At 45.6% G+C, this 23,656-nt stretch overlaps 2 protein-coding genes across 4 annotated transcripts in view; one reads left to right on the forward strand and one right to left on the reverse strand.

Moving 5' to 3' along the window:
* LOC105491146 (exoribonuclease 1) overlaps positions 1 to 23,656 on the forward strand; it is a 160,501-nt gene that overhangs the window by 122,741 nt on the left and 14,104 nt on the right. The window contains exons 7-8 of one of the 3 annotated variants that reach the window (XM_071068644.1): positions 15,137 to 15,201; positions 16,124 to 22,835. In XM_071068644.1, the coding sequence (XP_070924745.1) occupies positions 15,137 to 15,201; position 16,124 (66 nt within the window). In that variant the 3' untranslated portion in view covers positions 16,125 to 22,835. Of the gene's footprint in view, positions 1 to 2,086; positions 7,027 to 15,136; positions 15,202 to 16,123; positions 22,836 to 23,656 lie in introns of those variants that run through there. The other 2 variants (XR_011607250.1, XM_071068647.1) reach the window with 2 other exon arrangements.
* On the reverse strand, positions 7,068 to 20,183 carry LOC105491145 (protein phosphatase 1 regulatory subunit 3B). Its single transcript, XM_011757302.3, has 2 exons — positions 20,098 to 20,183; positions 7,068 to 11,266 (listed from the first exon to the last, which is right to left on the reverse strand). Exon 2 carries the CDS (start codon positions 11,239 to 11,241, stop codon positions 10,384 to 10,386), a length of 858 nt encoding a protein of 285 aa, XP_011755604.1. The 5' UTR covers positions 11,242 to 11,266; positions 20,098 to 20,183; the 3' UTR covers positions 7,068 to 10,383.

Consider the following 23,656-nt stretch of genomic DNA (forward strand, 5'->3'; position numbering starts at 1 on the left):
ATTCTTGAACTGACAAAATTAAAGAAATGGAGAACAGATTCATGGTTGCCAGGGGTCAAGGACCATGGTGGGAGTGGGGTGGGGGAGGAGAAAAGCCAGGCAGAGGGGAGGAGCTGTGGTTATAAAGGACATGAAAGATCCTTGTGGTTCTATGTCCTGACTAGGGCCGGGAGCAGTGGCTCACGCCTGTAATCCTAGCACTTTGGGAGGCCGGGGCAGGAGGGTCGCTTGAGTCCAGGAGTTTGAGACCAGCCTGGGTAATGTGGCAAAATCCCATTTATGTTAAAAAATAATAATAATACAAAACATTAGCCAGGCATGGTGGCACACACTTGTGGCCCCAGCTTCTTGGCAGGCTGAGGTGGGAGGATTGCTTGGGCCCGGGAGGTTAAGGCTGCAGTGAGCCATGATTGCATCACTACACTCCAGCCTGGGTGACAGCAAGACCCTCTCTCTCTCAAAAAAAAAAGGTAAAAATTATATCTGACTGGATTAACATCATTATCATAGTTGTGATACTGTATTCTAGTTTTGCCAAATGTTACCATTGGGGGAAACTGAGTCAATGTTACATGGAACCTCTCTGTCTTGTTTCTTACAACTGCATGTGAATCTACCATTATTTCAAAACAACAGTTTAAATTTTAAAAAGGAAACATGAGGACTCTCTGGTCTTAGATGCAAGCAAATGGAATAAAAAATGTATGATTTGGGCAAAGACTAAAATAACTATTGGAGGATTCTAAATGGCTTGGTGACAATGACATGCCTTCTCTTTCTACATTGCCATAGAGTACTTAGTCCCAGTCATACCCTTGCCCATGAAGGCATTCAAAAATTTTGTTGTATGTGTTATTATTAGTGTGGAATAGACGTTGCCCTGTCCAGCGGTTTAATGTATGAATATAAATATAAATCGCATACGTATAATAGGCAGCTCAAGTGTGGTTCTGTGTGAACAAGCCAATATTTTTTGCGTGTGTGCAAGGACATGATAATTATCCTTGAGAACAGAAGGAAAACATAACCAGAGTCCACATTTACTTTGGGGTCCACAGCTGTATTTCCTTCCCGTGGAGGTTTTTCTTGTTCGCTTGCTTTTGCCTTTTTCTATAGAATATCCTTCAACCACATTCATCAGCCTAGGAGGCAGGAGAGTGGAATTCCTGTGTTGGAAGGAAAGGGTTTGCACCCATATTTCTGGGGCCCTGGGGCTCTCAGGAGATGCTTCAGGGAGGGGGAATGGGTGCCGTTTCTATCTTGGGCAGCTTGTTTTCTACCTACTTGTCCATGGCTTCACACTGGATTTGGTTTTAGAACAGATTCTATGGCTTCATAAAATGTTAGAAAACCACCAGCGGCTCCTGTGTGAGTTCAGCTGCACAGCACTGAGGTTGCAGCTGGAGACCTGGGCCTCTGCATTCCCTGTCTGGGGAGGGAGTGCAGAGGCTGAGATGAGGTGTGAGCGGTGTCCTGGAGGGCTGGAATGAGTGCCCCCTGTCACTGTCTCTCTGGCTCCTGCCACTGACAGCAGAATGTCGTTGATTCAGTGTTGCTTGCCCAGGGAGGACAGGGTGTGTCCTGCCTTACAGAAGCCCTGGGGCAAAGCCATGATATTTCAAAGCAGGAAAATCAACCAGGGTGAGAGGGACTTTTTTTCTGGAGAAAATACTGTTTGAAAAATGTTTGTTTTCAAAGTCTGTGTGTGTGATATAGTGTGTGACTAATAGAAGCGATGAGAGCCCAAGGTGGTCAGGTGATTGATCAATCGATGAGAAAAGCCCCTGGAAAATTTGTGTGAACAAATACTTAGTTGCATGAGCAAATGTGCAAAGCAGTGTTCAAAAAGATCTTATGAAAATATCTGGGAGATGGAAGGTGGCAGTTGCAACGAGCCAAGATTGTGCCACTGCACTCCAGCCTGGGTGACATAGCAAGACTCTATATGAAAAAAAAAATTGGAGAAATCTTTCAGTAATAGGTTCAATAAATTGACTAAGGATGAAGAATAATATAATAATTTGTAATAAAATGGCGTGATAATAATAAAATCAGTGAAATTTCACCTGCCTTATTCCACGTTCAGATGAGACCAAGATGTTGACCAGAAGGCAATCCACGTGGTGACTCTGGAAGGAAGCCTGGCTGAAGCAGTGACTGGTTTTTCTTCCTCATCAGCTCTAGCAGTGTACCTGGTGATGTGTGGTGTTTGGATGGATGCTGGAAAACTAACCCTCCTTTGGTGGTGAAGAGCTCCCCTTTGATATGTCGGGGCTTCCTGAAACCTTTCCAAGACCCCTCAGCACTGATGTTAGGATCCTCAGCATAACAGACCCAGCTTCAGCATGGGAGTAATGGTAAATACCAGCCAGAGGAGGCAACAGAGATGAAAGGGAAGAGCATGTGTGCCTGCCCCTCATGGTGCCACCAGGAAAGCATGGGGGACTTCAGGGCCAGGGCCCAGGAAGAGCACTTCGGAGATGAATTTCTACCTCTTTGGTCTCCTGCAGTGCTTAATGAAGGCCTCTTGAACTTGCTGGGCTAGAGAAAGATGAGCTGAGGTCCTGGAGTTAGTTAAATTCCTAGGAGCACTTTGATGTTACTTTCTGGGGACTTGGGTTTTGGAATACTGCAAGATCCAGTCTCAATGTCTCTGTCCACAACGAGCAGCTTCCTCAGGAGCTTGGCCAGTCTCGATTTGTTGAGCATGGGGGAGAAGTGGGAGAAAAGCACTGGGAGGAAATAAGCCCAAAGCGTGAATCACCCCTTTCCTCCTAAAGAAGCTACTGTCAAGAGTGAATTGGCTGAAATTTCCAGAGGGCTTTTGGCCACCAGCACTACAATTAGGAAAGAAAAGCCAACCAATACAAACAAATCTAAACCACAGACTAAATCACCACTCCATGATAACCCATCCAGAAAAAGCACAATCCAGCCAGAACCGACTCCCAGCACAGGACCAGCCTGGGCTTTCCGAGCTCTCTAGAGGTCTGAGAAGATCCCGAAGGACCAGGAAAGGTGAACTCGGACAGCATTCATGCCGTCGGTTTTGCCCAAGGTGTTCCTAGTATACCCTGGTTAGCTTCCGGCTAACTCAAAGGATCCTTATTCATTCTCGAAAGCGTCCCAGATTAGATCATAAATTATATGGTCATCTTAAAAAGAAAAGAAAGCAAGCCACTGAAAATAACCTACGGACTCAAGACTTCAGCAAGTCAGCTCTCAATTCTCTTCCTATGTGACTCTTGCCTGGGGTTGGCGAACCACGGCCTGAGGGACAAAGTCTGCCCAGGCCCTGCTTTAGTATGACCCACGAGCTAAGAATGGTGTTTACATTTTCAAAGGGCATTTAAATAAAAATAAATATGTGACAGAGACCACATGTGGCCCACAACACCTAAAATTTTCACTACCGGCCGGGCGCGGTGGCTCAAGCCTGTAATCCCAGCACTTTGGGAGGCCGAGACAGGTGGATCACGAGGTCAGGAGATTGAGACCATCCTGGCTAACACGGTGAAACCCTGTCTCTACTAAAAAGACAAAAAACTAGCCGGGCAAGGTGGCGGGCGCCTGTAGTCCCAGCTACTTGGGAGGCTGAGGCAGGAGAATGGTGTGAACCCGGGAGGCGGAGCTTGCAGTGAGCTGAGATCCGGCCACTGCACTCCAGCCTGGGCGACAGAGCGAGACTCCGTCTCAAAAAAAAAAAAAAAAAAAAAAAAATTCACTACCTGGTGCTTTACAGGAAAAGGTTGCTGACCCCCTACCTGGCCACTTGATCCTGCAGCTTTGGGTAGAAGGCTGGGATCTTGGATCATTATCGATGTCTTTGGCCCCAAAGAATGTTGACGATTCTGCATCCTCATCCTACCTTTGCCAAATCCAAGGCCCAACGCCAGGCCGCCCAGTGCTGGAGAGGCAAAGCAGTGTTTGTGGAATGAACAACATCAATGCAAGCATGTCACGTACCAGAGAATCCCATGCAGAAAGCAAAAGGCATCTGTTGAGATTCCCTCTCTTCTCCTCCAAGGGAAGGTGATAAGAAGGAATGAGGTTTAGTTAAAGCCTTTCCCTGCCGCAGAGGGTTTCTATTCTGGTGGAAGGGAATGCTGCCGCCAAGAATTCTGCCTCTCTCCTGGAATGCCCTGGTAGCTACGGTTCCTTGGTGGTTTCCTTCCACCAATTCAGCCTGAGGTTTAATCAGGCCCTCAGAGACCCACATCATTTCATTCTAACTTTCATACTTCTACGCGGTCTGTGGTCCTGGTACATACTGAGGAAGCCTTTGGGAGGGATGTGACTTTCCCTGTATAAAAATGATTTTGTTCACTCCTTTCCTGGGAACTGTATTTCTCCAGCATGAGGGACAACTTTTGAGAATCACCATCGTGGTCTCTCAGTTCTGTGAGATTGTTTCTGGTTCACAGGGACAGTTCTTGGAAAAAAAGACCTGTGTCATTCTCCTGGCTCAGTCATTGATGGGCTCTGGACTCGAAGAAGCTCACTCAGGGCCTTCGTCTCTCCCTCCCTCTCTCTCTCTTTTTTTTTTGGGGGGGGGCGGGGAGAGTCTCATGCTGTTGCCCAGGCTAGAGAGCAGTGGTACAATCACAGCTCACTGAAGCCTCGAACTCCTAATTCAAGTCATCGTCCTGCCTCAGCCCCCTGAATAGCTGGTATATAGACACGGAACCACACCCAGCTATTAATTTTTTTTTTTTTTTTTTAGAGATGGGGTCTCACTATGTTGCCCAGGCTGGTCTCGAACTCCTAGCCTCAAGCGATCCTCCCAAGGTGCTGGGATTGCAGATGTCAGCCCAGCTCACTGTACCCAGCCACCTTCCTCTCTTTACCCATAAAAAGAGAGCTCTGTGACATTTCTTCCAGCCCAGTCACTGAGGATGTGATGAAGTCTGAGCGAGTGTCTGGAATGTGATTCATTCGCATGATTCCTGGAGAGGACACGAATAGTGTACAAGGTGCTTCTTATGAGAGTCTATATTTAGAAACCTCTTAAAAATGAACATGTTGGCTGACTCTCAAAAGCATTCAGGGCACTGCTAGGGCCCCTGGTTACCTTATTCCTACTAAACATGCTCAGGGCCTCTTCAGTGGAGCCACTGACAGGAGATGGGAGGCCAAAGAGGTCGGTGGCAGAGCTTGGATTGGAAGCCAGACTTCCTGAATTCCAATACCTTCCAGTGGCTCTCCATGCCCACCAGAGGTGTTACTCAGAACATGTGAATGTCCTTTGTGGGAGCTGGGGGAAAAGCACCTGGCATTGCTTCATATATGGAAGCCGAGCAGTAAATGTTCAATTGAATTACTCAGAGGTGGACATTTGCCATTCTAGGGACATTGCTCTAGAAAAGTGTTTTTTTCTTATGTTGTTTTTATTCCAGACATCCCTGAGGTGTTGGTCTCACAACTTACGATTAATGATTATTAAAACCGCACGTGAAGGCAAATTGTGGGCAGAGTGTAAAGATCTGGAGAAAGTTATGTATGGAGCTCACTTTTCGCATCTGCACACTAGCTGCTAAACTTTAATACACTCTACCTTTCCACTAGAGCCACTGCCCACTTCCCCCGGGTGGCAGAGGACTTGTTGACATGGAACTTCAAGATGCAATTTCCCAGCCTGCATCTTGTCTTGAACTTTGGGAAAAAAGCAGCTCTGGAAATCTCACTTCTCACTTTGGGTGAATATCCACTACCTGTCAGGGGCTGTTTTGTTTTGCTGGTTACAATTTGTTTGCTCAAGCAGTTAAAAGCTGTAATAGCCACTTACAGTTTTCCTGCTTTTGTTTGAATACGTCTGTCTGCACTGGACTTCAAGTGCAAATGACAGGGTAAGAATGCCTGTGACCTAGGGTGATTAAAAATGGGTGCAGAATAACAGTAGCTCCTGTATCTCTTCCCTAAAACTTACCTTCTCAGCTAAGATGTGACAACTTAAAAAAAGCAATTATCTCCTCTCTGCCTTGCACCTTTAACTCAGGCATTGACTGTGAGCTTTTTCTTTGGAAACCTAAGATCGATATGTGTAAACATATCAATTTGAAATATTACTCCACTTACTCTGGCTCTAAGAATAGAAGGACAGTTTCAGTTTTGTTTTGTCTTCCTTTATTACATTTTTGCTCTTGAGATACAAACAAACCTCTCATACCACACAAAAAACATCCATTTGTGGGATTTTTAAAGTGCATTTCCCCTTGAACTTTGTGTACAAAAATATTTATCTTTTAAAACATGCAGAAATTTCTTGACAAGGCACTTTTAGGTATAAAATGAAGATGAGTCCTTGGTTCTACATTCGCATTGAAGTACAAGTGAAACATCCTCACAGCTGCGCTCTCAAAGCCCTCAGAGGTCCAGCAGTCTAAAAACTCGTCAACAAGACTGAAAACATTCACAGTTTTACAACGTGGGTTGCAGAGCTTTACAGCCATGACCAGGAAAAACTGCCCGTAACAACAGCTGTCCTTCCCAGTTCCAGATGTGTTGTCTCACTGTAGGAATTAAGATAAGCTGCCAAATTGTCTTCGTGTGACCCTGCAAGATCCCATTATCCATGTAACTTCTTGTCTCCAATTTCAGTGAACATGTCAGGAGAGATGTGATCGGGACTCTCCCAGGACTACATTCAGGTGAGAAATTTTAGAAGAGGAAACAAATAAAAGGCAACCAAGGTTTTCATCCCCTATCCATTGAGAGGGAAGATCCAGAAAATGGGCAGTTCCAAAAAAAATGAACACTTTCTTGATTGATAAGCATATGTGGCCCATTTAATGTCTATGTGACTACAACTAATGCCTTTTTTCAAAAAGAAAACGGTTTGAAAAGATCAAAACCACAAAGCAATCTCCTAACAGTTCCAAATTGACATCTTCTAAAAATGTATCATATTTTACCACCATTAAAATGAAATCTTAGAGGTAAATTAAATTCTACCATTGCCTCTGAAATTGTTTTAATTTCTGGAGAACTGCACGCCTCCATTATTTCTCACCAGCTCCAGTAGAACAATCATTTTTTAAATAAAGAAACCCACTCAAATGCTTCATGTCTTCCAAGAGATACTGAAAGCTTATTTATTAATTATCTGTATATAATCCAGCTTATTTATTGTACCCAGCTGGCAAATGCTCCGCAGGGCACTTGAGGGAATAAATATACAACAAAAATGAAGTTGCTTCCCTGTTCCCGGACAGCTGCACCTGTGCCAGATGGCTGGTCTTTCTGGGGCAACCTGGGTAAGATTCTGGGACTCAAGGGTCACTTGTTACCATAACCAAGAGCTGTCTGAAGGCAAATCTACAAGTTAGGCTGCAGTGAAGTCTCCAGCTAAGGAACCTGTCACCCTCTGAAGTGTGTAGGCTTATCTACTGATGAAGAGCTATCAAACAAGGAGAGAAGCCATCAGTGCAGCTCCTGAGGCCATCTGAGAATTTCACGGGACAGAACTGGGCCAAAAGGAAAAAGACTGTTTGTGGCAGGAGGGTAGCAGGGGAGCGAGTGGTAAACAGAAGCCAGCTAGAAGGCAGTATTTTTCAGACCCCCATACATCACTGAATGACAGCCCTGATGAGGAAAGTCAGGCAAGTAGAGTCTTTTATTGGAGAAGAAGGGTCTCTGCAAGCGGGTGAGGACTTGCCTTCTGAACGGTGCGGTGGGGTGAGCATCCCAGGTGTGCTGGCTGGGGTCTTGCAACCAGTGCCCCCAGCAAAAAAAGCCAGGGTGAGCTAGGAGAAAGACGGGTAGTGGGAAGGGTTTACGGCTGCTTTAGAAGAGATAGTTATCACTGAATTATCATATTTCAAATTTTGACATGGGAATGTCTTAAGATCATTATTAGATCAAATTCAACTGACTTTATTAAACAGAGTCACTGCAGGCCTTTTTCTTATGAACACAGAATGATCCTTAGTTGGGTAACATGTCAATGCCAGTGCACTCTGTGCCTTTCCTGCATTGTGGGGAGGGCACTTCTTAATGCAAAGTAAAATTCAGGACCTACATGACATCAGTTTTGTTCCATTTGAGTTCAATTTATGCTATTAATAGCTCTGATCACCAAATTTACAACATTTAAAGTACTGTCTGTTACCCGATGTCTGGTATGTTTACATACAACATGGTTCTGCCCAGTAACAGCGTAAGGTAAAAATGTGATTTCCCCTAAAATTATATTATCATGTGATCCTAGAGTGTTACCCACCTGGGAGAGGTACAAAAAACAAAGCATTAGAATTCAGGCTAAGAACAGCCAGTTTTAGGAATAAGAATTACATTGAATAGCATTTAAGAGCATTTAAAACGTCAAGGCATCTTAAACTTCAAAAATGAAAACAAAAACAAAACAAAACACCACCACCACCAACAAAAACAACCTAACCCAACCACAAAACTCTAGGAGCCAAGGCACTCAATATCTGCCTGTTGGTTATGTACAAAGCCATCGATGGGAGGTCTTTTCAAATTAATCTGGAAAACCCAAGCACAAGACTCTTAGCTTGAAAAGCCTAACAGCTGTGCCTCCAAATCCAGGCAACTGTGCTTCCACTCCTCTTCTTGCTTGCCTTAGGAAAACTTCACTTTAGTAAGATCAGGCAAAACAGCAAATAAAAGAGTCATTTAACCAAACTCCAAAAACAAACAAAAATAGAAAGAAAAAAAAAAAAACCCAATTTCCTACAAATATACATGTAAAAATATATTTTTAAAGCACCCCTAAGTAAATACCAATCTTACCCAAGAAAAATCACAGGTTTGGGGTCTATCTGATAATGATTGTCCCAGAGGTCTCTCTTTTTTTTTGAGACACAGTTTCACTATGTTGCTCAGGCTGGAATGCAGTGACATGATGATCTTGGCTCACTGCAACCTCCACCTCCCGGGTTCAAGTGATTCTCCTGCCTCAGCCTCCCGAGTAGCTGGATTACAGGCGCCTGCCATCACACTCAGCTAAATTTTGTATTTTTAGTACAGATGGGGTTGTACCACGTTGGCCAGGCTGGTCTTGAACGCCTGACATCAGGTGATCTGCCCGCCGCGGCCTCCCAAAGTGCGGAGATTACAGGCATGAGCTACCACACTCGGCCCTGGAGGTCTCTTTCACAACAGCACTAACCAACAGACTTTAGTCCAATATGGTTAAGAACAACGAATCTCTGAAATGTCAGAGTTGGCAAACATTTAAAATAACCTGTAAGAACTTGGGTGAGGTTTTTCTCCCCTATCCCTTTCCATACACACCATAAATAAGAACACCCAAATCCGTGTCCCTGGGTGCTGGTAAAGTGTTCTAGATATTGTAAATCACAGTCAAGATAAAACCATTTTCTGCAGGTTTTGAGGAAACATTGGATCTGCAAATCAAATGTCCTAAACACAGCAGAAAAGACGACACTTCAGGAAGGGAGATCCAAAATTCTTTCATAAAGAATGAAACCAGCCAAGTAAGTTAAAACAAATCTTGTCATTGAGCTTTCCAAGGAAAAATCAGATTTTCCCGGTGATTCAGGGTAAATGTGGGGACTTAGAAAGCTCCCCCTAGAAGGCAAGAGGAGAAGCGGAAAATGTCCCCACTCATGACTGTCCTGCCTCGTCAGAACCCTGCAATCTGTGCCACCGCACAGGAACCAGTGGGTTTTGATGACTGGTGTGTTGCTCTCCGCTGGAATAGATCTGTGGGGTCAAGAAGAGCGGGGAGGAAATGCCTATCTCAATCACCAACCATTTTGCCTTTATTATCTTTTCCTGAACGTCAGATCGATTGTGGAAAAACATAAAATGCAAAAGATGAACTTTCAGAAAACAAGAGCCAATCCCATTTCTCTTCTGCAGCTGCATTGGAAACGTGCGTCAGGTCAGTGTGTCACAGCACAGAGATAACACGTGGACGGGGAAGCACAGCAGCTTGCAGGAAAGGCCTGGCTGGCAGAGAGCACCCAAAGATGAACACGACAAACAGTGAGGGTCCAACGCGAGGTGGCTGGGGCTGAGCGGCTTTTTCTGCTCTCCTCTGAGTGGAGAGCAGAGATCCTTCCAGCTTCATCAGCCCCTACAGCTTCATCAGCACTGGCACAGGCTTGGTTCCCATCCATACCCTTTCCAGCACAGACCTGCACAGACTCTCGTGGCTGCCACAGTGCCCAAGCGCGCCAGCCACCACCGCTTCTTTGAGGGAGACACCAATTGTGTAATCTGAACCTGGCTGGATTTGCTGGTTTAAGAAAGAAGTGAAGAGGATCCTTTTATTTTCCCAAACTGGGCCTCATGGAAGTTCCACTTTGCTCCTCCCTGGCCTTCCATCTCCACTGCACAGTGAGCAGAGCTAGGCTTGTCTGCGGCAGCTCTGCCACGCCCTGTCACCCGCAGTCACTAGTAGTAGGGCCCTAGCTTTTCGTATCCCAAGTAACTTGGCCACTCTGGAAACAGACCATAGGAACACCGAGGGCTTCCAAATTGGTCAAAGGATATTCCCAAATCCGGTCCATTGTGGGGCTTGGTCGTTCCCTGGGTAGATTTTAACTCAGCCCGGATGATCCTATAGTTCTTGCCTCTGTTGCTGTCCCAGTGCGTCTGTCCATTGCACTCGTAGTACACAGCAAACTCCATTCTTTCATAAGACTGAATCTTCTCGGGCAAGCTGATATCGAAGGAGAACGTGTCCCTGTCTGAACCAGCGTAAGTGTCCTTCACGTACTGACAAGGAAAGTCTGTGTAGCTCTTCCAGGTGTCAAACGTCATCCTTATTTTCACGGTCTTCTCAAATGCAAGGTTCTGAACCTTCACAGTGCCTGCAATGGCCCTGTCCTTGAGCACACAGTTCTCAAGGCAGACGTGGTCAGCCTGAAGTCGATTTCTAAAGTCTAAGTAATCTGCAGAGGGCTGGGAAAAATCCAGAACAAAGCTCTCGCTCTCTGCTGTCGTCAAGCTCACAATGCTGTCTAGGAGCTCGGTGATGTTGAATGTGATATCTAGCGGGTCATCGAATTCTGAGAACACTTTGACCATTGTCAAGGCCAGCCCTTGGTTGTCTGCGAAGGACACCCGCTTTTTCACCTTCTTCTCCTGGACAGCTGGGGCCACCATTCCACTGGCTTCCTTCTTGCTGCTCAGCTGAATACAAGGCCTCAGTGGTTTGCTGGGCTTTGGTGAGATCTTAAAGGCAAACCTCTCTCGGCGCAAGGAAGGAGCCATGCAGTCGTACCTGTACTCGATGTCCACGGCCATCATGGGGCTAGATGAATAGGCTAGAACCCTGGAAAGGGAGAAGAAAGAAAACAGCAGAGCGATCAGATCAGACAGGTGTGTAAAGGCATCATTCCAGCAGGGACTGGCAAACAATATTTCCTTTTATCTCTGCCCACATGGCTACAGGTCAGGATTAACTCTAGTGTGCTCCAGCACAACACGGGTTTGAGGGAAGATTATGCTGTGGCGGGGACGAGTTGGGGGGTGCGGTTCAAGGTTAAAATAAACAAAAGAGTAAGAAACCCACCAGTTTTAAAACTAAATGCACAGGTTTTTGGGTCAGCATTTCTTGGGGCCTTCTGTTGGCTAATGTGCCACAGAGGATAATTAAAAGGGCATATACTGTTTTAAGATTTCCCAAACCTATATGACTAAGAAGGTGTCTTCCACAGATAGACACTATTTATTTACGTATTTTTAGAGACAGGGTCTCGCTCTGTTGCCCAGGCTGGAGCACAGTGGCGTGATCACAGCTCACTGCAGCCTCGACCTCCCAGGCTCAAATGATCCTCCCACCTCAGCCTCCCAAGTAAGTGGGACCACAGGCGCAAGTCACCACGCTTGGCTAATTTTAAAAAATTTTTGTAGAGACAGGTCTTACTATGTTGCCCAGGTTGGTCTTGCACTCCTGGCTCAATCCGTCCTCCTGCCTTGGCCTCCCAAAGTGCTGGGATGACAGGTGTGAGCCTCTCTGCCCACACTTTATTAATTGAGAAGTAAAAATTGTATATTCTTATGGTGTACAACATGTTTCCATATATGTATACATTGTGGAATGGCTAAATCGAGCTATTTAACATGCATTATATCACACTTTTTTTGCAGTGAGAACACTTACAATCCACTCTCAGCAATTTTCAAGTACATAACATATCATTACTAAGTATAGGCACCATATTGTACATTAGAGCTCTCCCTGTCTACCTGAAATTTTGTATCCTTTGGCCAAAGGATACCTCTCCAGTCCCTCCACCCCCAGCTTCTGGTAGCCACCATTGTACTCTCTGGTTCTATGAGTTTGACTTTTTCAGATTCGACGTATAAGCGAGATCATGCTGTATTTGTCGTTCTGTGTCTGACTTATTCGCTTAACATCCTCCAGTTTCATCTATGTTAGCACAAATGACAGGATTTCCTTCTTTTTTCAGGTGGAATAGTATTCCACTGTGTTTATATGCCATGTTTTCTTTATTCACTCATCTAATGATGGGCACTTAGGTTGATTCCATATCTTGGCTTGGTGAATAATGCTACAATGAACATAAGAGTGCAGAGAACTCTCTGATATACTGACTTCAATTCCTTTGGATATATGTCTGGTAGTAGGATTGCCGGGTCATATAGTAGTTCTAGTTATGGTTTTTTGAGGAGCCTCCCTACTATTTTCCATAATGGCTGTACTAATTTACATTCCCACCAACAGGAGACAAGGGCTCCCTTTTCTCCACGTCTTTGCCAATACTTATTTTCTTTGGTCTTTTTGAAAATAGCCATCCTAACGGGTGTGACATGACATCTCATTGTGGCTTTATATTTGCTATAATCTGATAAAAAGAAATGGACTCATCCCACAAATATAGATTGGGTGTTTCCTATATGCCAGGCATTGAGCAAGACACTGGGATTCAATAGTGAAGACAGACACAAACCTGCTTTCATTAAGCTTATGGTAGGTTTTTAAATGTCAGGATACCGTTCTGGGCGGCGGCTCACGCCTGTAATCCCGGCATGTTGGGAGGCCGGGCAGGTGGATCATCTGAGGTCAGGAGTTCGAGACCAGCCTGACCAATATGGTGAAACCCTGTCTCTACTAAAATTACAAAAATTAACCGGGCATGGTGGCATGCACCTGTAGTCCCAGCTGCTCTGGAGGCTGAGACAGCAGAATTGCTTGAACCCAGGAGGCGGAGGTTGCAGTGTGCAGAGATCACACACTCTAGCCTGGGCGACAGGGCAAGACTCCATCTCAAAAACTAAAAATAAATAAAATAAAAACAATCAGCAATTTAGTATTTTTAAGCCTTTAACATAGGTGAATATTTGTTTTTTCCACAAGTAAAAAATTGGCTCTATAAGAATAAAAAGCAAATACAATCATGCTAAACGAGGATAAATCTGAATTAACAAAAACTATATTTTCTATAAGTAAAAATGATAAGTAAAACAAAAAAGATTAAAGACAAACTGTGAAAATATTTTACAATAAGCATAGCAGCAGAGCTAATACCTTAATATGTAAAGTGTTCTTACAAAGCAATGAAGTCAAATATTCCACATAGAAAAATAAGCAAAGAACGTGAATAGAAAATTCAGGAAAAAAAATTTTTAAGTGGCCTATAAATATGCAAAATGTTCAACCTTATTATTAATTTAAGAAGTATAGATGAGAAACAATGTCTGTTTTTTATTTATTGAATTAGGAAAAAAATTTAAAAGATAATGCAAGCTTTTTCTTTTTTTTCTTTTGAGATTGGGTCTTACTCTGTCACCTAGGCTGGAGTGAAGTGGTATGAACATGGCTTATGGCAGCCTCCACCTGCTGGGCTCAAGCAGTCCTTCCACCTCAGCCTCCCGAGTAGCCAGGACCACAGGCACGAGCCACCATGTCCAGCTAATTTTCAAAAAACATTTTTTTGTAGAGACAAGGTCTCACTATGTTGCCCAGGCCAGTCTTGAATTCCTGGACTCAAGCAGTGCTCCCACCTCCGCCTCCCAAAATGCTGGGATTTACAGGTATGAGCCACTGTGCCTAACCGATGCAAATATTTTCATTAGTCTAAATTGGCATGACCTTTCTAATTTTTTTTTATCATTTTTTATTCTAATATCACACAGAGACATTTATCCTAAGAATTAAAAACACATAGAGGTGAAGGTACTACAATGTTCAATGCCACATTATAGGCGGAAAAAAGATGACAAAATAACCTAGATGACCATTAACAGGTACCTGGTTAAATCAAATGTACCACATCCATGTGATGTACTTTTATTTTTATTGTTATTATTTTTTCCTTTTTTGAGACAGAGTTTCACTCCTGTCGCCCAGGCTGGAGTGTAACAGCACGATCTCGGTTCACTGCAACCTCTACCTCCCGGGTTCAAGTGATTTTCCTGCCTTAGTCTTTCGAGTAGCTGGGATTACAGGAGTCTGCCACCACGCCCAGCTAATTTTTGTACTTTGTTAGTAGAGACAGGGTTTCACCATGTTGGCCAAGCTGGTCTCAAACTCCTGACCTCAGGTGATCCACCGCCTCAGCCTCCCAAAGTGCTGGGATTGCAGGCAGGAGCCACCAAGCCCAGCCCATGTGATATAATTTTATAATCATCATTAAAGCCATTATTTAAAAAAAGATTTAAATGAAATGAAAAAATTATACTTATGTCTATATATAGAGAGAGAGAGAGACAGAAGATAAAATTGTACATAGAAACTAGACTTGTGGTGAAAAAATGCATTTGACCCTTCAACGACATGAGTTTGAACTTTGCAGGTCCACTTATGCTCAGATTTTCTTTTCTTTTTTTTTTTTTTTTTTTTTTGAGACGGAGTCTCGCGGGATCTCGGCTCACTGCAAGCTCCGCCTCCCGGGTTCCAGCCATTCTCCTGCCTCAGCCTCCTGAGTAGCTGGGAGTACAGGCGTCCGCCACATCGCCCGGCTAGTTTTTTATATTTTTTAGAAGAGACGGGGTTTCACCATGTTAGCCAGGATGGTCTCGATCTCCTGACCTCGTGATCCGCCCATCTCGGCCTCCCAAAGTGCTGGGATTACAGGCTTGAGCCACCGCACCCGGCCTATGCTCAGATTTTCTTCTGCCTCTGCCGCCCCTGAGAGAGCAAAGACCAACCCCCTCTCCTCCTCTTCCTCCTCCTCAGCCTACTCAATGTGAAGAGGATGAGAATGAAGACCTTGATGATGACCCACGTCCACTTCATGAATAGTAAATATACTTTCTCTTTTCTTTGATTTTCTTAACATTTTCTTTCTTTTAGCTTACTTTACTATAAGAATACAATATACGTTACATATAAAATACAAAATACGTATTAATCGATTCTTGATGTTATTGGTAAGACTCTGCTCAACAGTAAGCTATTAGAAGTGAAGGTTTTGGGGAGTCAGAAGTTATATATGGATTTTTGACTGTGTGGGGGCTAGGCTCCCCTAGACCCCATGTTGTTCAAGGGTCAACTGTATTATGTAAATGCAGAGAAAAAAGACTAGAGATATATTTAAAATCAGAATACCTAGGTGACAAGATTTCAGGAATTTCTAGTTTCCTGGTTTATATTATCTTATATTTTCTAAAATAATATTGTGTCTATCAGAACAAAATGAACCTAAAAAATCCTCAAACATTTTAAGATATGCCAAAAGCCTATCCTAACACTATTGCCTCACTAAATTTGAGCACTTTTTTTTTGTGAGACAGGATCTTGCTGTGTTGCCCAGGCTGGAGTGCAGTGGTGCAATCATAGCTCACTGGAAACTCAAACTCCTGGGCCCAAGTGATCCTCCCACCTCAGCCTCCAAAGTAGCTGGAACTAAAGGTGTGCACCTCCATGCCCAGCTAATTTTTCAATTTTTATAGAGGCAGGGTTTCACCATGTTGCCCAGGTTGGTCTCAAACTCCTGAGCTCAAGCAATCCTCCTGCTTCAGCCTCCCAAAGTCTGAGCACTTTTTATCATTCTGATTACCATGGCAAATTTATATTTTGATTTGACAGTTTCAATGGACTAAATTAAGGAAATGAGTGACAAAAATAGGATTAAAATCTCAAGTCTGAGAATCACAGAATACAGGATCTGGATGAGTCCCCAAACCTATCTCCTCTCAATCTATCCCCCTCCTTATGGCACAGGTGTAGGTGTGTGATGACGTGTTGGGGAGCTCACTCTCGAGCAGCCATGGCCACCCCAAGGAGTGACAGGCAACATGCCAAGTGTCTTCTGTAAAGAGCTGGGACCACTGGTTCAGTTCCATAAATATTCTCTCATTTTCACCCTTTGACTGTGATTAACCAAACATGTAAAGAAAAAGGGTGAAAGGACAAACACGTATCAGATTTGACCCCATTTTTCCAAAAATACAGCACTTCCCTGGGATGCAAGAAGCACTTACAGATGGTCAGTCAGAGAAATACACATATTCAGAACCAAATAAAACAATAACTTACGGCCAGAATGCAGGTGCTTAAACATTCATTTTAAAGGATATCTGTCTCACTGTTTCCCCTCTAATAAAATCAATCTAGTGAAAATGTTAAGGGCAAATTTGCTTTCAATTATCTGTTCTTATACCCACGTAACTGTTCTGAAAAGGAAAGTTCTGACTGAACTAGGCAAGGTAGGTTTGCAGAGGTTCAATGGATTGACTAACAGGTTCAATGTGAAAAAAAAAATCCTATAATTAACAAAATATCTAAATTTTAGTTATTCTTGTCCTTTGCAAACTGTGTTGGAATTATACCCTCAGCTCTAACTTTAACACATGTAGTGTTTTTGTTTTGTTTTGTCTCATTTTTATTATTTATTTATTTATTTCTTTTTGAGATGAAGTCTTGTTCTGTTGCCCAGACTGGGGTGCCGTGGCACGATCTCAGCTCACTGCAACCTCTGCCTTCCGGGTTCAAGTGATTCTCCTGCCTCAGCCTCCCAAGTAGCTGGGATTACAGGCACGTCCCACCACCCCTAGCTAATTTTTGTATTTTTAGTAGAGACGGGGTTTCACCATGTCAGGCTGGTCTTGAACTCCTGACCTCATGATCTGCTCACCTCGGCCTCCCACAGTGCTGGGATTATAGGCATGAGCCACCGCACCCAGCCTCGTTTTTAAGTAAGTATAAAGACCAAACAAATGGCTATATCTGGCATCCCAGTGACCCCCACTCTACCCATCCTGAAAAATCTGGGTGTGAAACTGAGGGAGGAGGGATTCCTCTTCACAGCTTCCTCCTCACCTGAGTCAGCACAGGTCAGCTGCAGGTTCTCTTTGCACCTCCAACAAGCCTGCAAACCAACCTCCTACGTGCTTTCCTGCATGTTAGAAAAAGGCTTGGAAACTCTCAAGATATTGTGGAAACAGAATTCCAAAGCAAAAGGATCAAAGAATATACACACTTACAGCCCACTAGAGCCAACGTCCCAAGTTCTAATCCCGCAGGCTGAAGAGACTTAGCTGAAGACCTTGGTAGAGTTTCACTGTTTCAACCCAGTGGCATAAATTTGCCTCTGAGATCCCTTTTATCACCAAACTGTAAGAACAAGCAGAAGTCCGGCTTGGAAAGGCCAGGCTCCAGTCAGAGCCAGAGCTAATTAAACAATGCTGCCGGCACTTGCAGGAGTCAAATTGCTATGGCAAGATTCTTCCATGAAAGGCAAAAGTAAGGTTATGATGGCCCAAGATTACCTGCAGGACTACTACCCCAGGAACATTGCACAAGCAACCCCAGTCTAGAATCCCTTCACTCTGTTTGTGTGTCACCATAACTGCAGGTGAGGACATTAACCTGTGTGATCTCAATCTGCGGTATGACTCGACTGTCAGTCACCTGGCCTGTCCCACAGATAGCTTCCAGCTTTTATTTACCTGGTCATTCTCCAAGAATCAGCACACCAAAATGCTGGTTTGGTGTGGGCTTTCCTGACCTGCTCAGGAACTCCCCAGCAGACTGTGACAGGGATGGCTGCCGCCATTCAGAAGTACTCCTAGCAACTGAGATGTGCAAGGTAATATTAAGTTCCTGAAAAGGAGGCACCTGGACAGGTGCTTCTTTTACAAATGACATGAAAATGATCGGTTCCAACACAGGATGCACCAGGCTGCAGCCCAGCCTCCTCTCCTGAGAGACTCTTTGGCTACTCCAGCTCTGTCCTTTTCCCAGGCCAGGGAATATGAGTCACCAACGTTGGCCAGGGGAAAACAAAAGAACCAGAAGTTATGGACATACATTTGAACCATGAGAGCAGGATTCAGGATCTGATACCAGTTGCGGGATAGGAACAAGAGTGTATGAGTGCTGCTCCCAGGTAGGTATGAATTCTCAAACACTTGCTTCCATAGAGATGCCTCAGAGCTCAGGGATCAGTTTCCCTGGTGAGGGACTGGGCCACGCTTGAGGGTAGATTTCAGTGTTCATGGCTAAGACAGGGCAAACCCTAACAGATCATGGAGATAGTTTTGCATAAATGCTTTCTCTGTTCCACTCATGACAACACACCTTCTCAAGACAGCTGGCCAAGGTGAGACAGCCATGGTGATAACTACAGACCCGCACAGAAAATAACCCCATGACCTTCACGGTTTCAGGCAGCTGGGCTACTGACTTTCTGGCTGTACCTTTCATAGGGAGGAAACCTTTTTTGTATCAGGGCCATGACATTATCCCCTCCATTCTCTCATTCTCTCTCTCTCTCTCTCTCTCTCTCTCTCTCTCTCTCTCTTCTGATAAGAAAAGACAAAAAAAGGCCAGGCGCGGTGGCTCACACCTGTAATCCCAGCACTTTGGGAGGCTGAGGCAGGCGGATTACCAGGTCAGGAGATCCAGACCATCCTGGCTAACACGGTGAAAGCTCATCTCTACTAAAACACACACACACACACAAAATTAGCCGGGCGTGGTGGCGGGAGCCTGTAGTCCCAGCTACTCGGGAGGCTGAGGCAGGAGAATGGCAGGAGAATGGGGTAAACCCAGGAGGCGGAGCTTGCAGTGAGCTGAGATCGCGCCACTGCACTCCAGCCTGAGCGACAGAGCAAGACTCCGTCCCCCCCCCCAAAAAAATAAATAAACAAAAACAAATAAAGAAACAAAAAATCAGATGCACAAGCAACCCACCAGGAATACTGAAAGCTGCCAAACTGCATTCAGTAAACATTCACAACCAGGTTATAATTTTCATTTTTAAAGACATGGCCATCTACCTCCCTCCAACAATTAATTCTGTGTTCCCTTCCAAAAAGTTTCACTGATCCAGCATGAGGAGAGTGCACGTCTTTTCCCCTTGTATTTAGACCATGGGGCCCTATTGACAGCCTTAAAGGCTGCTTGTACCCCTTGATCCTGTCCCCATCATCCAAAGAATCTTGATATGTGAATGAGGTTGCATATTCTAGGAAAGAGGCAAGTTCAAATGACACAGCCCCTGCTGTCTGAAAACGTAGGAGGGAAAACAGGGCACTAGGCTAAGAATGCCCGCACCTTGCTTTGTTGCTGGAGCAAGTCACTGAGCGGCTCTGGGCTTGAGGTCCCCCTCCAAGGTCCCTGCTGGCCCTGACATTGTATGTTGCGACCCACGCCTGGTGCCGCGTCTCTTCCCACTAACTTTTTTCCCTAAATACCTCAACTGTAGTTTTGTGGTAAGTCCTCCAGCTGTCTTCACTTTAGTTTTGGCTCCTGGACAACTCTGCCCACGGAACCATTTCCTCCTTTCCTCCTCTTCCTCCCAGCCCAAAGCCCTAATTGTCTCTTCTGCTGCACCCTGGGTCTCCCAGGCAGGCCCCGCCACTCAGACCACAGGTTCCAACACCTTCCAAGTCTCCAAGTTCCCAAGTCCAGTCTTTCCTCTGTTTTCTCCTCTTTTTCAGAAAACAATGCTCTGACAGGCCCCCAAATCTTCCAGTACGTCATTACCGGCCCCCACTCCCTCTTTTGCAGCTACTGTGCCTTCCACACCCCTTTTTTTGGATTCCAAAAGGGGGCAGGAACAGGCCAGTGCTCTCCAGGCTGGAGGATCCTACCAGTTATTCTCCGAGCCTGTCCCCTCCGTCCAGCTCGGCCAGGGCTGCACTCCGCCCCCAACCTCCCTACAAGCTTCCTTGGCCTCGCGCGGCACCCACCTTTTGGGCCGCAGAGAAGCCCCCTCCCCAGCTCGCTCGCCGCATCGGAGAGCCCGCAGGGTTGTGGCAAGGGCGACTACGTGAGCGTCGGTGTGTCCGGGAGGCAGGGCCTGGGCTGGGTTCCCGGAGATGTCGGCGGGGGGAGGAAGACGACGAGGAGGAGGAGCCCGTTATCGCACCCGGGCGGGGCCGGCAGCGGGGCAACCCCGGCCCGAGCAAGCAGCGCGACACCAGCACCCCCGCGCGGCCGCCTGGCCTCCGCCAGCCCGGGACGGGGATCGTCCTAGGCCCTGTCGCCCTCGGTGGCCTGAGAGCCTACCAACTGTATTTCCTCGCGTTTTATAGGGAAACTAAGGCCCGAAGAGAGACGAAGCAGCTTGTCCTTAATCTCCAAACCCCACTACCCAACTTTGGAGACGTCTCCAGACCTGTCGGGACCCGGGGCTGGGAACTTGTGCTAGGTTCGAAGCCAGAACAACAGGTGGCAAAGGGATCAGCCGCCGCAGCCGCAGCTCCCGGGTCACGGTCGCAGCCGGGCCCAGCAGCGCGGTGGAGCACGTGGGCCCGGGAGGCGCTTCCCAGCTGCGGTCCCTGGATCGCCTATCCACGATGAAGCAACAGCTCCCTGGGGCCAGCTCCCTAGAGTGTTCCAGCCCCAGTGTGCCAGTGCAAGTCGCACGGTGAACATGTAGGTGACAGGAACCCAAACGGGTCCCCGCTGCACGCCCTCGCCTTGTTGTCCCCGGCCCTTCCCTCGGACTCGAGGCTTGGGGAGGTACGTACCGGGTTCAGCTCATAGGTCCCGAGGGCAGACGCGCCAGCCCGCGGCAGCATCCGCACTGGGGGAACAGGGACAGCGGCCGCGACGGCACGAGCTGGGCGCCGGGCTCGGGTTCGCGCCCCCCGCCGGCGGCCAGGTCCGTCAGTGCGCAAGAGCTGCGCGCTCACCTCCTCCCTCCAGCAGTCACCCGGGACTCGAGCTCCCCGCGGCCGCGCTGCCCCCTTTAACTTTCCGGCCACCTCTCGGGACCCCGGGTTCCATCCCAGGCCCCCTTCCACGTGAACGCCCCCCGCAGCCAATGGGCACGCCCGGGACCCCAGCCGCTGACCAATGGACGCGCAGCCACGGTGCCGGGGCGCACCACTTCGCCACGTGATCGGCAGCGCGCCCGGAGTGATCCGGTTGCGGGCCAGGGTCTGGGAAGGGGGTGGTGGGTCGCCGTTTCATCAGAAGCCCCAGAACGGGCGCCAGGGGGCAGGGGCAACTTCCTACAGGAGAGCGTCCCGTTAGAATGACAGGGCTTTTGCAAAAGTCTGACACCCGTGGCACAGAGCGCCCCAGATATGGAGGGTTTCACAGGTAGGTATACTTTAGAAGAAATTTCCTGACTTGAATCTGTTATAATCACTACCTAAATCTGCAGGGCCTCCGTGATACATATTATGCTCCTTGAGATCTATAGAAAATGATTTTAGAAAAAGAAAAAAAAAATGATGACCTTAAAGAGTTTGAATCACAGGCTCTTCCATTCTTCAGTTGACATGTAACTTGATCTGAACTAACCACGTTAGGCATAAGGCTACCAGTTTTCTAATTTTAATGACCAGTAAAGTTTTAGAAAAAAAATTAGAAATTGATATAGGATTGCCAACTTTTTAAACTGCCAAGAAAGACATGAAAATAAACAAACCCTACCGTCTTCTATTACTATTCTTTTCTTTTTATTTTTAAAAGTACTCTTTAATAGCAATAACAACGAAATGCAGGAAGGATGTAAAGGCCAGTCTTTCCCATTGGATATATTTAGCTTTCTGAAAACTCATTATGTTGAATATGGAATTTGGGAATTTCTGCTCTAAGGGATATAGGCTCAGCTTCCAATTTTACTAGGAATGCAAGCGTAAAACAGTAATGGGTGACAAAAATCCAAAACAAGACTTTAGCTCTGTAGAGAGCTTCCCCAGAGGGAGTTGTGGTGTCTGAAGGGTGATCATTAATCTTCTTCCTTCTTTTCGATGGGCAGATCTGATAAGGGACCACCTGTGAAATCAGCTATTGGTAGGTGGTTGGCAAATAGCGCTTCTGTGCAATATTCCCTCTGCCAACTTTAAACCCTCTCTTGTTAGGTGATGAGTAGGTTGAAGATTGTTAAGCCAAGTACTAGCTAAGTTTCTCAGGTGTAGTGAGCATGCCGGAGGAGTAGGCAAAGATGAAGAGCCAACAGGTATTGCAAAACCTATGCAGGCAAAGGGTAATCTGAACCACACCGGGAAAGAGTTGGGACGAGTACAGCTTTGTAGCATTAGGGTTCGGAAGGATTTTTCTTACATAGATCTAGGAAACCGTGGTCAATAATTTCCCCTGTGGTTTAGATGACTATTTCAGACCAGGAGAGAGGGGTTAAACTTAGTTGTGGCACACCACAGACTTAGTAGGCAGGAGGGTGGCATCTTTGCCATCAGCATAGAGCTGAGATGCAAGCTCAGAGGACGGCTTCAGCAGGAGACCCAGCAGTCCAGAGCTCCGGAACCTGAGAGCTGGACCCACCCTCAGACACGATCTTGCCTCACCCTCTCATTTTATGGCAACAAAGAGGGAAAGTGAAAATGGAAAATTTCAATGCTTAGTGCATCAGTCACACCAAGTTCTTTCTATTATATCTGGCATTGGGTTTCAGCTTTAATTTTATTTAATAACCCTCCTCCCCCAACCAAAAAAAAAAAAAACAAAAACGAAACCAGAAAACAGCAGTGGCTAAGCATAGCAAATTATTATTCTTCCATAAACTGTTCTTTTTCATGGCTATTAGTGGTAGCACTGTCCATCTTTTTCCTTGCATTTGGGCTCATGTATGGCTACTTCAGTCGTCTCGTTCCTTAAGCCTGGATGCTGAACATGGAAAAATAGGTGAAATATAATTTTACCCCTGAGAAGCCCACAGGCTAAAAAATATTGATTTGGGATAAATGTATGGTAAGGTAAGTCTCTGTGTTTAGGAGAGTTAAGAGGAAGATCCTGTGTGTTTAGAAAAAGAGTGGGTGGGGAATGGGGATGACCAGAGGATGATCCTATAGATATGACCACTGGGATCCTGGAGGAGGAGTTAGAGTTAAAGGGTCACGTCAGGGAACATGGCAGGAATTGGCAGAGACACAGAGTTCGGTAAGTACCCAAATAATTTCTACTCTGCTGATTAAAAGTTAGGTTCTCTTTCTGGCTTAAATATTAAACAATGTTCCTTTATACATGTGTTCACATCAGCTTTCTGCTCATCCAGAAAGTTTGAAAAAGGATTGCATTTGTTTTACCTCCTTCTCAACTTAATGCATTTCAAAAACAGCTCAAACCTAGTCCTGTTCTCATCGGAGATTTTGGAAGAGAAATCTTTTTTTTTTTTTTTTTTTTTTTTTTGTGGAGTTCTAACATGCTTCTCGTTGAATGAAAATGATTACAAAATTAATCTAAATAAAAATAACCAGCCTTGGGAGTCAGAACTAAAGAAGAGAACATTCTTTTGCTTGATCAGAATAGCAAGTGGGAAAGACTGCTTCCAAACTG

This window comes from Macaca nemestrina, chromosome 8, assembly GCF_043159975.1.
Source record: "Macaca nemestrina isolate mMacNem1 chromosome 8, mMacNem.hap1, whole genome shotgun sequence".
NCBI lineage: Eukaryota > Metazoa > Chordata > Mammalia > Primates > Cercopithecidae > Macaca > Macaca nemestrina.